At 50.6% G+C, this 13,571-nt stretch overlaps 6 protein-coding genes across 6 annotated transcripts; 1 reads left to right on the top strand and 5 right to left on the bottom strand.

Annotated features, from left to right (window-relative positions):
• Positions 1-1,076: 1,076 nt before the first annotated feature.
• On the bottom strand, positions 1,077-2,770 carry BDP55DRAFT_771784 (general substrate transporter; the record flags this gene model as incomplete). The annotated part of the gene is made up of 2 exons (XM_060581120.1): positions 1,077-2,240; positions 2,301-2,770. The coding sequence occupies 2 exons, from the start codon at positions 2,768-2,770 to the stop codon at positions 1,115-1,117; spliced, it is 1,596 nt and encodes a 531-aa protein (XP_060425282.1). The 3' UTR covers positions 1,077-1,114.
• Positions 2,771-3,555: 785 nt separating this feature from the next.
• Positions 3,556-4,535, bottom strand: BDP55DRAFT_676314 (uncharacterized protein). The gene is made up of 4 exons (XM_060575806.1): positions 4,453-4,535; positions 4,279-4,289; positions 4,115-4,128; positions 3,556-3,942 (listed from the first exon to the last, which is right to left on the bottom strand). The coding sequence occupies exons 1-4, from the start codon at positions 4,471-4,473 to the stop codon at positions 3,623-3,625; spliced, it is 366 nt and encodes a 121-aa protein (XP_060425281.1). The 5' UTR covers positions 4,474-4,535; the 3' UTR covers positions 3,556-3,622.
• A 12-nt stretch (positions 4,536-4,547) lies between these two features.
• Positions 4,548-6,950, top strand: BDP55DRAFT_295874 (uncharacterized protein). Its single transcript, XM_060566583.1, has 5 exons — positions 4,548-6,129; positions 6,203-6,231; positions 6,297-6,416; positions 6,469-6,616; positions 6,683-6,950. Exons 1-4 carry the CDS (start codon positions 4,888-4,890, stop codon positions 6,575-6,577), a joined length of 1,500 nt encoding a protein of 499 aa, XP_060425280.1. The 5' UTR covers positions 4,548-4,887; the 3' UTR covers positions 6,578-6,616; positions 6,683-6,950.
• Positions 6,664-8,845, bottom strand: BDP55DRAFT_676308 (cytochrome P450). The gene has a single exon (XM_060575805.1). It carries the CDS (start codon positions 8,360-8,362, stop codon positions 6,797-6,799), a length of 1,566 nt encoding a protein of 521 aa, XP_060425279.1. The 5' UTR covers positions 8,363-8,845; the 3' UTR covers positions 6,664-6,796.
• Positions 8,846-9,794: 949 nt separating this feature from the next.
• On the bottom strand, positions 9,795-12,084 carry BDP55DRAFT_676301 (uncharacterized protein). Its single transcript, XM_060575804.1, has 8 exons — positions 11,838-12,084; positions 11,625-11,757; positions 11,381-11,565; positions 11,292-11,328; positions 11,153-11,220; positions 10,718-11,100; positions 10,589-10,656; positions 9,795-10,542 (listed from the first exon to the last, which is right to left on the bottom strand). Exons 1-8 carry the CDS (start codon positions 11,907-11,909, stop codon positions 10,034-10,036), a joined length of 1,455 nt encoding a protein of 484 aa, XP_060425278.1. The 5' UTR covers positions 11,910-12,084; the 3' UTR covers positions 9,795-10,033.
• Positions 12,085-13,030: 946 nt separating this feature from the next.
• BDP55DRAFT_635924 (hydrophobin) lies at positions 13,031-13,468 on the bottom strand (the record flags this gene model as incomplete). Its single annotated transcript, XM_060572839.1, has 3 exons — positions 13,031-13,078; positions 13,143-13,228; positions 13,291-13,468. The coding sequence occupies 3 exons, from the start codon at positions 13,466-13,468 to the stop codon at positions 13,031-13,033; spliced, it is 312 nt and encodes a 103-aa protein (XP_060425277.1).
• Positions 13,469-13,571: the final 103 nt, after the last annotated feature.

Genomic DNA, 13,571 nt, shown 5'->3' with positions numbered 1-13,571 from the left:
ACTTAACGTCTCTCCCTGTTTGGCATGCCCTGTAGGTTGTCTCAGCTGGGCTCGAGCCGAAGCTATCTTGACTAACAAGAACTTTTCTGGCCAAACGTTTTCAGCCCAAAAGCCACTTTGCTCGCTGATATCTCGAATTCGAGTTGATATGAGGCCGCCTTGGGTATGGGAAATGAAACGGCGTGCCTTTCTTTTTGGGAGCTGACTTTAGTTGATGATATCTATGCTAGAGCTAAGCTTTGTAGATTTCGGTTTAAGGCGCTTAAAGGCTGAACAGCCAATGACTCGTTCTGATATGAATCACGTTGACACATGGCAGATTATTGGGTAATTGTCTGTAACCGTGGTATCCATCGTCTAGGAGACTTCGGTAATTGTAGCCGGAGGGGCCATACATGTAAACATTCAGGAAGGTAAGTCTTCTACTCTGGGTAGATTCCGCCTGTAGCAAAGAGGGCGAACCCTGCCCAGCACCCATGCACGTGCCGGCGGCGGACACTAGGGGTAACAATGCCGCTAAAGGTAGGCCGGAACATTATAGATCTCGGACTCATGGATCACCCAGCCCGACTGAGAAATGATAGTACAGTGGCTTGGGTCTTTGGTGAGACCAAGGTAGATATTGGATGAGTAGGCCGGCAAGGGTGATACGGTGATTCCTACAGCTAAATATCTGACCAACGGTCCCTCATCATAGCCTGCCCAGCATTTGGTAGTTGGTTGTTGGGGTTTCCCAGCTTGCTTTACTCCCTCCTTTGTTCTTCAAAAACAGTCTTGACTTCAGGTACACCGCTGGTGACGACTCTGTCGCGAAAATACTCTTCGATTCTGCCTTACTCTGATCCATCGACTTGGCCAATGAAATAAAAGTTGCGGAAACAGAATGTAAGAGCTGCGGAAACAGATTGACTTTACCTGGCGGTAAGTGGATGGCTAGCCTTTAATCTTTCTATCCGCTATCTAACTTTAAGCTTTCGGGCTCTACCTCATTACAGACCACAGACCTTCGGACTCATCACATTACCGTCCAAACGATCCCAAAACGTGGTTGCTCCAAGTACAACTAGCGCTTCGACCTTCTGCAGACGCGGGCCCCGAACTCTCACAGCTCTATTTACACCTTGACGTTCTCCTCCGAAACCGAATCCATCTTTCGAACAGCCTTCATCTGCTTTTGGATCTCCCTCGCGCGTTTGACTCCGAACCCATGATTGAATACCTCGCGAATATCCTCGAGCGTCATGTTCTTGACCTCCGGGTAGCAGAAATAGATGGCGAACCACCCGAGCACGCAGATGGCCGCGTAAAATCCAAAGGCGCCAGATGGCGTGGTGTTTTCCATCTGTGTCAGGAAGGTGGAAGCGACAATGATATTGGAACTCCAGCAGCTCATTGTCAGCATCATGGTGCCCATGGCGCGTACCTCCATTGGGAAGAACTCGCTGCTCAGCCAAGCTGTGTTGCCGATACCCGAGGAGTAGAATCCGACAAAGAACACCATGCTCACAAGAACGATGATGGCTGGCGGTCCAACAGTCGCCCCCTCTCCAAGAGATAGATCGTGGTTGATTGGGATCCATTTGAAGGCGACCGCGGCGACAATCAGGAATAGGCCCATGAACTGCACCGTGCATAGTAGGATCCTGCGACGACCGACTCGGTCTACGAGTAACAGGTTGACAAGCGTGAAGAAAAAGTTGGTTCCGGCAATAATGGTTCCGACTCCCACGGGATTGTTGAAACCAACGAGCTTGAATAAGGTCCCGGAGTAAAACATCAAACTGTTGAAGCCGCTTAATTGAGAAATGGCCATGAGTCCACACGCCGCAATCAGGGCGCGGAGGTTCGACGGAACAACGTAGAGCTGCTTAAGCACCCACCATTGCGACTTCCCGGCGTTCATATTCTTGGCCTCCTCGACGTGGAGGGTGATGTGACGGACTTTCATCCGGACTTGCTCGTCCGTTCCATTAGGGAAAATCTTTCGAATAACCTTCTCGGCCTCCTGTTCCTTGCCGTGATAGATCAGCTGTCTTGGCGACTCTGGGCAGAAGGGCAGCATGCAGGCTAGGATGATGGCTGGAATCGCGCCGCCGCCAACCATGTAACGCCACCCGCCATGTATATGCGCGAAGCCAGCCCCAACGCCGTAGCTGACTAGTTGACCGCCCGTGATGCACATGTTGTCAAGGCCGATCATACGGCCGCGGTATTTGGCTGGGGAGAGCTCGGCAATGTACCTGGTATCCATGTCAGCAAAGGTCGTGACCAATCTTGCCATCATCTGCTAGAAAACATACAGTGGGATGATCATGGCTGCGGACCCGACGCCGAATCCAACAACGAGACGACCGACAGTCATCAGAGCCAGTGAATTAGCGGCAGCTTGAATGACGGCACCGGCAGTGAACAAGAAGCTGCCGACGTAGATGGCAATCTTGCGTCCGAAGCGGTCCGCCGTGGCCCCGGCGAAGATGGCACCGATGAAAGCGCCACCAGATGTGATTGACGTGATGAGTTCCTTCTCAGACGAGGAGAGGGTGTGTCCGAGGTCGTTGTCGATGTAAACTAACACGGCCGATATGATGCCTGTATCGTAGCCGAACAACATGCCGCCAATAGCTGCCGTGATGGAGACCAGCCACGAGAACTTGCCCGTTCGAGTCTGTTCAATAGAATCAAGCCCATCGAGGCTAACTTGAATCTCAGAGGAGCCGTCGGCTACGGTCTCCTTATGCTGGGCCATTTCCTTGAAGTCTTTGGTCTCCATAGTGGGAGTCTTGGAGTGCGAGTAACGAGCTGAGTAGAGTCTGAAGAATGACGATGGCCAGATGAGCTGAGTGAGAGAAGTCGGAAGTTCCCAATTGACTCGAAGGGCAGTGCTCAGTGGAGTGCTGTTCGTGGTAATCTGGGGAAGACCTGGGGTAGAGTGAGGTCTTTATATCAACAGTCGGAGTGATGAGCTGAAAGCAGTGGAGCAACGAAATGGCTCCGGTCGAGGTGTTGGTTCATGAGTAGCGCCTGGCTAGACTTCGTTGAAGGCCCAAATAGCTGGTAATCGAGTAGCAAGCTCTGGGTAAGTTATCTTCAATGACACCCTAATCTGCGCAGGCTGGCTGACCTCCGGGAAAATGGAAAGGGCATGATGCTGTGTGAACCAATGACAAGATAGCAAATACCGAGAACTAGGATCCATGTTGGTAGAGACGCCAAGCCATGTCGAAGTATAGACGTGCCCAGTCAACGAAGCTTCCCCCGGATTTTCCCCAGATTCACGCATTCGTACCATGAACAAGATAGTATTCCGCGGGACTCATATCCCAGCCGGGGTTCCATCCGGGAATTCAAGCCAGCCTTGGGGTACGTGTAGAAATCTCCATCTCATCACCACGAGGATGAATTAGTCTGGCGCCGTACTGGCGCTGGTGGAGTTTTAGCGGTGTATGCATGATGGGTGCGGGGGAAAGTTGCCTATCCAGTTTCAAATAGGCAAGTATGTCTTATTTCCCTCGTGTGTCCTATTTGACCTGCTTTCATCCACTCCATCATCTCTCCCATGTCTTCCGCCTACCGCCGAAACCCAACGACTTTCCCGCTTCGGCAGGATTACCTAAATCCAATGTCAATTGGCCATTTTTACAAGTTGCCAGCCTGGAAAGAAGTTGTTGTAGCAGTACTCGTCAGCTATCCTACGAGTCTCCCACCCCGAGCGCCCCCGCCACCAAACCACCACTCTCACACAATATCGTTTTGAGTCTTTCTCCCCCCTATGAACCGTCAAATCAACGCCCAGGAAATCTCTGTCGTCAGGCTGGTTTTCTTGCATGCCAGTGTCTACGCGGGAACCACACGTATCAGCGCACATACTGTATGCTGGACACATCCAGCACCCGGCGGGTCCAGAACATGAGCCGAGTACAGACCCGGACGAATCCGTGTAACGTAAGTATTCTTTCCAACCCTACCATCTCTCAACCCCGACCCCTCGTCTTTCTTAGGGCCGGCGAACATATCCATGTTTGCGTGGCGTAGGATCATCTTTTTCACCCGATGGAGCCATCCGCGGCTCGTTACGCCGCTGGAAGCAGTTTTGTTGACACGCATCCTGTTGTAGATCTGCAGATTAAGGTGAGTTATGACGCGGCGGGACGCATATTCCGGCGAGATGGACCTGTCAAGGCCCGTGGCCCGCGATTGCTCCCCCATGTCTCCCAAACACGGTCTTTCTGAGCTATCATGAACGCCTATTCTGACAACTTGATTGGTTCTACGCGATAGGCATCTGAAATGTAAGCAACCCCTTTGTTCCTTTTGCGGCTGCTTTACCTCCCACCGGTGTTCGTATCATCCCACCGGGAGTCTATCCGTGACTGAGGGCCTTGGGTCCCAGTATCTCAAACTCGGCGAATATTGCCTTGATTGCCATCCTTGCTTGCCACTGACGAGGAGCAGGTGATTCAAGTCGATCGACATGTTCTAATTGTCGAAAATCTGGAGTCGAGTGTACCCGCGGATATAGTGTACGCTTCAGACACACGTTGAACCCTAGGTACGTGGACACAAGTTCAGTAATCGCGCCTCGGTCGAACTCCTCCAGCTAACTCAAACCCTGCTTATGCGACAAGTATTCAACCAGAGAGAGGAACTGGGGCTGCCAAAAGCGAGTACAGCTTCTCCGAAAGGCAAACTTGGGTGCGAACCACGAACCGATCTTTCAGCTTCGTCGACGAGACTGAAGATGTGGTCAACATCCACGCTGCTGTCACGGGGGAGCCCGGCGCCGACCACGGCAGCGCAAACACCTATCTAGGGACTCCGCGTAGACCTGATAGTCCACATAATTATCTTGCGCTACTATCCGACGCTTCTTCTCCAGCCCTAGAGTTAATGTCTCATTCTCGAACCTCTGCATTGAAGTCGCAAGCCTCACATGACGACCTCTCCAGCCGAGACAGTACCAGGAAGCACCCAAGACGCTTACGACCAAGACTAAATACGAACACTACTATACCAGATGCCCTTCAACATCCACCCAAAGATGCCCATGGCCACGACGAAGCGTCTGCATCAAGCGGCCATACCGGAACCTCCATACAATGGGACCTTCTTCACCTCGGAGAAGACTTGACACTCGACTTCCCCAACATTCAACACATCTTCGAAGCGATAGATCCCCAACTCGAGGACCCATCCGCCGATCATGATCAAACCTACGTCGAAACCCCCTTGTGGCCCCTTCAAGACCGCCAGGAAGCCTTTCTCTACAGATATTTCGTGGACAATCTTGCCCCTCTTTTCGACATGTGCGACAGCGATAGACACTTTGCCAAGGTCGTGCCGAAGAGAGCAGTGCACTGCCCAACGCTACTGAACGCGATGTTTTCGGCCTCTGCGAAACGCTTAAGCCGAACGATTGGCGTCGATGGAGTTATTGCCGACCGATACCATCAAATTTGCCTTCGATCGTTGATTCCGGCGCTCTCGTCTTCGACGGCGGTTGTAGACGACAACCTCCTGGCTGCTGTTGTAATTCTTCGTTTCACGGAAGAAGTTGATATCGGTTCAATGACCCTCGAATCCCATCTGATGGGCACCAGAATACTGCTCGCCGCCCAGGAAAACGCCGCCGACTTCAGCACTCTGCGACTGTCTGCTTTCTGGCTTGCCCTAAGACAAGAAATATACGTGGCATTTGTCCATACCCGTCCAGTCCATCACAACTTCTTCCCAAGCATCCAGCGGATACAGGAACGCGGTAATAGCGACGAGAACGCCATGGATTGCTACTATGCCAATAAGGCCGTAAGTATCTGTGCAATGTGTCTTAGCTACTGTTACGGCCAAGAAGACAACTATGTAAGAAGCTACGCGCAATTGAAAGAGGATCTCGATGTCTGGTGGAAAGACAAACCATGGTACTTCGATGCGATGTGGGCAAATCCAGAACCTGGTTTTTTGCTTGAGGAACAGTACATCACCGACGCCGCAGTTACTGGTCTCCAGCACTATCATCTGGCTCGGATGCTTTTGATCGCCCACAACCCTAAGGTTGCGAGGCTTGGTACGGCTTTCCGCGCAATGGAGGAAGAACTCAAGCAGACTGTTCGGGTGATATGCGGCCTGGCAGTGGTAAGTTTGCTGTTCATCAACACCATAGACCTTGGTGAACTTATCTGCTAACGGCGCCGTGCCGTGTTAATAGGCGAACGAAAGAACACCCCCAGCATATGTGTAAGTGCTAGTTTGCAGGTATCTTCGCTTACTTTAACCACCATCTGACCGTCGCGATGCTACAGGAACGCATGCATAGCAATCACTATGGCGGGCGATCGTTTTACAGACCGAAAAGAACAAGAGGAGTTGTACAGGATCCTCGTCAAGACTGACAGGCGGCTGGGGTGGCCGACTCTTGCTGCGTAAGTAAACCCTGTCCCTTAGTCGCTGCAACATGGCGCTAACGGCAAGCAGACAGTCTCAGATCAGAGAAGCTTGGGGCTGGGAGGATTCCCCGTCGCCCCCTGGAATGCCAATCGCATCCATGTTGAACGCGCGCGCGCGAGCTGGAACAGCGGATTAGCCCTAAGCCCAGTGAGCAACGCGGTCTGTAGTGTTATGTGTAAGCCTATTTTGATAGTGATTCGTACTCGTTGAACCTTTATATTCGTCTCACTTACTCCCTTAGCTCAAGGGGTCATATTTCAATTATTTTGATATTTGCTATTAGATCATCACACTGCCAGCCAGTCGTGACCGATCTTCACCGTTGACCGAACGTTCCCCGGCCATCTCGCCTGTCTCATTCTTCTTGCTCCAACTCCCTGCGCCAAACCTTCAAAGGCATCGGGCTCGGCATGAGGTTCATGGCCTCCCGCCTCTCCGGTTCCCACTCTGGGAAGGGCAAGGCAAAGTTGTATCTGTGCAAGACACTCGCCAACAGAACCGTTTGCTCAAGGTAACTGATGTTCCGTCCGATGCATCCTCGCGCACCGGCGCTGAAGCTGACAAAGTATGGTTGCAGTTCTTTGCCCTTGTCACCGAGCCAGCGCTCTGGGACGTAGGACTCGGGCTCAGGAAAGATCTTGGGATCCCTGTGGACGATGTACGCCGAAATGGAAACCGTCGTACCTCCAGGAATGAACTCTCCGAGAACGTAGGCACCCTCAGGTGGAGTTCTTCGCGGAAGACCAAATGTCGTTGGCGGCACGATCCGTAGTGACTCGTCAAGACACGCCCGCAGGTACGGCAAGTGCTTGACCTTATCGTACGGTGCCACTACTTCCTCTGGCTCCATAACAGCATCGATTTCTTCGCGCAACTTTGCCATGCACCTAGGATTCTTCAGCAACCAGTACATGACGTTGTTCATGGCAATAGCCGTCGTGTCTGAGCCGGCATTCATCATGATGGACACCTCCGCGACGATTTCGCCCCAGTCAAGCCCATTAGGAGTTCCATTCTTATCTTCCATCAAAGCCTGGAAAAAATCTTCGAGTTTTTCCCCAGCCTGGTAGCGTTTCAGTCGCTGGGTTGCACGGTGATAAACGATGCCATCCCATCCCTTGTTCAGGTTCCACCATCGACGAAAGGTTGGCGAGATCAGAGACGTTAGCCGATGGTTGAACTTGTACCAATCCCCCGCCCAAACGGTGATCGATTGGGCGATGGCAGTGGAATGTAGACAGGCTCTGTAGTTCACCTCGTGAATGGAACCATCCATGCGCTCGGCGCGCACAAGATCGTGACCTTGGTCTAGGAATCCAAGTCTCTCAGATAGACCAATGTCGGCAATGGCATCGAGACTGAAATAATTCGACCACGCTCGGTAATCGAAGGCAATATCAGCTGGGTCTGGACGGAGACCCTCTTTTAGGGGCTGGGTGCAGGCCTTGTCGCAACCGACAATAAAGCGTTCGGTCTTATCAGCGACTTTGTGTTCCCAGTTCTCGAGGTTCTTCAATGCGTACGCCGCCGACAGAACCTTACGTTTTCTAGCGTGATCGGCCTTATCAACGACATCGGCCAGGTGGAAGTGAGTTCCTGCTAAGGTTTCGTAGAATTCACCCTTGAGGCACTTCGTTCCGTGCCCGTAGATGTCCTTGATAGCATCAACTGTGCCGTACGAAAGCGAGTTGGGCCCAGTCCGAAGCACGGGATGTTGCTTGTGTTTCTCGTAAAGGGTCTTGGATCGGAATCCGAGTGCAGCTTCGCGCATGAAAACCAGGTTGGTCACGCCAGCCGATGGTTTGAAAGCCGGGAATCGACGCAGCCTCTTGGGGTCTCGGAAGTACTCGACTAAAGGGAAGACGATAAAGTAGGAGAAGAGGCTCAGCAAAGCTGCGAAAGGAACTATGGCTGCGTACATTATTGAGTCGTGTCTCGGTTGACTTGGAGAGCTTGTCCGCCGAGGTGTGAAGATCTTGAGGTTTCCATTCCGACGCTACCTTGGCTAGCAGACCAGCTCAACAACAGGCCTGTATAGCGAGCTTTGAAATAGTCATTCTGTCCGGTACAGTCAGCTGATTTCATTTTCAAACATAAACGCCACGGAATACGAATCCCGCGGAGTGCCAGCGTTGGAAACACCAGAATGGTCATTCTCATGCTCTTCAAGCGTCTCTAGTGTAGGCGGACGTCTTCCGAGGGACAAAAGTTGCCTATCCCGTCACTAATTTGTCCCCGTCAGACGAAACTCGCGTCTTCTGATGGGTCCAGATCAAGGGCCACGGCAGAGGCAGCGTCCGCCATCTACACAGTAGTCTCACACGTCCCCCGCATGCCAAAATCGCGTTAATCGGACCCAACTTTCCTATCCAAGACGTCCCAGATTGGAAGTTGCCTTTTGGGAGGATACCCCGCGATCACGTGTGGCGTTGTTCAGGAAAGGTAAGTTTCCAGCCGCAGTGGATCTCACGACTTGCCTATTTTACTTCAGATAGGCAGGTCAAGTCCAGGCTAGGCAAGTCGGTAGTCATGCATCGCGCCGCGTATTGCCAAACCCGACGTCCCGCCCACATGGATAGTTGGACAAGCGCGGCGCAGGTTGGGATGAAAGCCCTACGATAATTAACTAGAAGACTTCGATTCCTGACTCCTAAGTACAGGTACTTCTCGACGAGAGATAACCCGTTTTCACCTCTCGATGGTCTAACTAGCTACTTCCAATCTGGGGGCTACTTGCGTTCTGCAATCAGCTGGCTCGAATACGTCAATGGGCGATGATCCAATGAAGTCGTTCACAAGCGTCGTTCACACGCCAATCGTTACGTACAAATAGCTATTTACCTGCATGTGATTTGCCATGACAAAGCTCTCACCAAAATGCCGCGTAGGAATCTTTTCCGAAAGAACTTGTGATCCATTAGGCGACATCGATCCTCTCCTTGTGGTTTCATAACACCGAAAAGTGGGAAACCAACATATCGATTGACTTCTTACAATGGACCATTTGCCCTCAACTGATATCTAGTCAGGATTTCCGGAATAATTTCCTACTTAGGGGCCTTTCGCCGATTTCGTTGTTTTCTCTGGTCGACTTAAATATCAGCCATGCATGAACTGCCTCCCCCCAACTTAGAGGATTTTCCACCTCCTTCACACTACGTCTTCTTCCTCTCAAAATAGACTTGATTTTCTCTCCGACGAATCCTTGGTCGTCAATGTACCAATTGATAACTGCGCGAACTTGTACTTTGTGATCAGCTACAGTGTATTCGAGGGAGTGATAACACAAAGTCTACCGAGTTAAGATTCTGTAGACATCATGAGCCCGAGCTCCTGGAGATGTTACCATCGTCTGTCATTTCAATTGAGTTGGGAATCTTTTACACTAGACCTCTGCTTTCTTATGCAGAGGCAATCTATTGATCCAACATATCAACTAGCCTCTAATACGGTAATACCTGATAGATTTTCTCAACCCTTCGATTTAGGCGGTCCCTCGAATTTGCAATCGTCGCGACTATTACTCCTCCCTGGCAATGATCTACTCCTTGTGTGTCCTTACTGATTCCCGTCCTTGGCCCCGATATTTACCTCACAGAGAACTCTCATCAGGTCGCGGGATCCTAACGCCCGAGCATTCGCCATTCTCTTTACCTGTTGCTACAGAGACCCAAGGTGCCAAATGTTTCAAATCACCGAGATCCACTTCTTCAGGCTCCTCGTCCGGTTCTCTATCTCGAGTTGAGGGTTGTGCGGTTGGTGCTTTCGGTTCGCTTTCAACCCTTTCAGCAGCCAAGACACCGGTTGAAAGATGTCCAATTCCCGGATCCACCTGACTAATATCCCGCAGAGAATGATCAGGCTCATTGTCGTCATTGTCATCTGAAATCAGCTCGTGTAAACGATCGCCCGGTTGCACGACACTATTCCCAACAGTCCTCATTCTTGCTCTGGCACCGAATACGGAGTTTACACCTCGAATTGTTCGTCTTCGTCGTACGAACAGACGACGGAAATAGTCTCTAAAGGCGGGCATGCAAGAGCAGAAGATGAAACCATTCAACTCAACGAAGGACCAGTTAGAGATTGGCACAATGTCCCCTACCGATTATCAGTACTCGCGGTTGCAATTAGCAAAGCAACTCACATGTTGGATTTGAAGTCTTCATGAAGTTTCTAATGGAGTTAAGCCTCAGGATGGAAACGAAAGTGATCCTGTAGTGGAAGTCAACCTTCATCAAGCGCATTTCTCCCGGTAACGCAGGGCACCACTCACAATAATGCTACGGCGAACATCATGCCGGCCCCAATTTTCTGTCTCCATCGCCAGTTTAGTCTGACAATTTGCGAAATGGGCATCGCTACTACAACAACATCAAGTGCGATGTTCACTGATGCATGAGCCCAAGTCTGAATGTTGATATCATGGCAGCGGCCCTGATGTTCTCCGTCCCATTTAGTCCATGTGTAGCTGATAGGCCAGCACTGCACTGAGGTCGCAACGAGGAAAGAAACTGCGGATAAGATGCATGCCCATATGACACCCCAAGTTAGGCGCCTAAACTTTTCATCGGCGAAAAGGCGCAAGTAGAAAAACAGGAAGTTTGTCTTCGCAAATATGACGGTGAATGCGTAGAAGTGCTCTCCGACGTAAAACAACTTGGTGGATGTAGTTAGCTAACTTTGCTTGAATTATTTTCACCGCACTTACTTTGAAGAACTCGTTGATTTGCTCTGGTGTAAGAGTCCAGATGTCTTTGCCAAGACCGTTTTGAACAGCTGTAGCGTAGATTAGATGCCATCTCTATAGATTCTCCTCTCCTTGTACTTCAATGATGGAGATGGCTTACTGAAAACAACAACAACACTCATAGGGACCGACATTAACTACGTCGACGTTAGTCTCCAGATCGTGAAAGTCGGTCGCTGAGAAACATGCCACTGAGAAAATGAGAGCATAGTCATCTAGTCCAATGATATAGTCCAATCGTGAAAGTTGAGAATATATGCGCACGCCAACACTGAATACGGCCACAATAGCCCCTGCAACGGCACTAGCAGTAGCAGAAGCACCTCTATCTCGATTTGGGAGACCACAAATGTCGAATACGATTCTTTGACTCCCTGCTTTGGTCAGCGAGAATACTCAGCCAGCTACGATGTTGAAGGCGGGATGCACATACTGAGTCCATCTATGACAGAGCAATTTTGGTAGCTGCAGCCTACAGCCCCATATAGTTGTTGTTCAGCACAGAGATATTTGACTGCAGCTTGAGCAACGGGCGCCGATGCCAGTATTGCTGAGACACATTGACTCTAAAGCCAGCATGATTTTAGTAAACCTGGCAAAAACCGCGACCTTCGCGCTACGTAGGTTGGACGATGAAGGAAATTACCGCGCATTCAGGTAGGAGGCTCTCGATACCTAGACCCTGAGGGATGACGCTCGATGCTAGGGTTGAGTCCATCGTTCGATGTTGGTCTCGGCAAGTCCGACGACAAATGTGGCAAAACTGGGAATTGGCGATGAATGAAGCACATTAGACACAACGTCTTTCAACAAAGATTTTGGTAGTGCCAGAGCCATGTGGATGAGTTATTGGGCTGATCTATATTTAAGAAATCCTGTCCGCGAAGAAAACCTCCCCATGTTTGCCTCGTCATTCCAAATGAGATTCGTCTCTATTTACGGTGGTGCTTGAATCAGGGCTGCCCCATTTCGTTGTTGATGATCTAAGCTCTATTGAGATACAGAGTGCAACGGCTCGTTCAGGATCAAATTGTTGCGCCTATCAATCATGCCCGATGTGCACTTATAGTTCAGCCGGTGCCATCTTAGCCGGGCGTCGGATCACTTTGAATTTCAGTAGCGGGCAAAGTTAAAACCAGCACGCCATAGTGCAGGGGCTAGTGTGCTCTCGAACGCATACTTGAAGAGACGGGCTTCTCCGCAGGGCAGGAAAATGTGCAAAGAACAGAGAAATCGGACTTCAATGTTTGTACAGGCATCTTTCAGATGAGTCTTGGCAATAATGTAGGTAACTCCACTCCGAGTCGCCACAATACAGGTGCAGGATAGCAGTAGTCTACAATGTGTACGAGTATTGTAGAGAGGTTCTACGTGGACAACACTCATTCGCGCACATCGCTTTGGCGACTTAGCAGTATGAGGAGACCTTGGCTGTCTGTAGAAAAACTTGAGCAAAGCTATTGTACTTCAACTGCGAGGTATATATTAGTAGATATAAAGAATCACGCACTCTGAATCTCTCAACGCCTTCCTTACGTTTCCGTAATATGCTTGTGCCTGATCACTTGATCTACTGCGAATCTGTTGTAGACAAGAGCGACAAGGAAAATAAGCTACAAAATCACGAGTTCTCGACGGATTGGGCTTCAGTTATAGGCGCGCCCAGAAAGTAAGCTACACAGTAATGACTGAAGTTACTATGTAAGTGCGGGGCTTGTAGCCTCGCAGCTAATCACTCCCCCCAACTCGCCCCGTTCAAGCACGCCAACTAATTATTGCAGAAAAAGAAGAGATTTGAGGCCGATCTGTTTCCAAATCATCTGGCTGCCACTACTTCCTTCACTGGGGAACACCAAGAGGAGCCTGGCAAAGAATACCCTGGCCCAGCTGTGGGGATTATTGTTAGGAAATCAACACCAAAATTTGCTTTCTACTGGATGGAAGAGCTTACGATGGGAAGAATGCAGCAGCGGGCACGCTGGCCAATGGCGGAGCATACTTTGCTAGAGTCGTTGGCAGACGTAGGGACGGCAGGAGCTGTTGGCATGGGTTGTTAGTACTATGCGGCACTTTCTACTAGATTATGACTTGGGACTTACGGGGAGCGCAGTTGAGGTTCGCAACTCCAAGAACATCGGTGGCACAGCACTGAAGGCTGTCGTAGAGACCAGAGCAAGCATCGTAGGGGGTAGAGCCGCCGCCGCCGCCGGTGTTGCCAGTGGGAACGGCGATGACGGCAGTAGCCAAGATGGAAACGAGAGCGGTGGTAAACTGCATTTTGATGGCGAGTTGATGATGGAGTGAAAGTCTAAAGTGACTGAAGAAGAGCTGGGAGCTTGACACTGCGTTGAGTAGATGATAGAAGATACGGTTGATGATG

Source organism: Colletotrichum godetiae (assembly GCF_030913485.1).
Source record: "Colletotrichum godetiae strain CBS 193.32 chromosome Unknown BDP55scaffold_48, whole genome shotgun sequence".
Lineage (NCBI taxonomy): Eukaryota > Fungi > Ascomycota > Sordariomycetes > Glomerellales > Glomerellaceae > Colletotrichum > Colletotrichum godetiae.
This window is presented reverse-complemented; position numbering and strand designations above follow the sequence as displayed.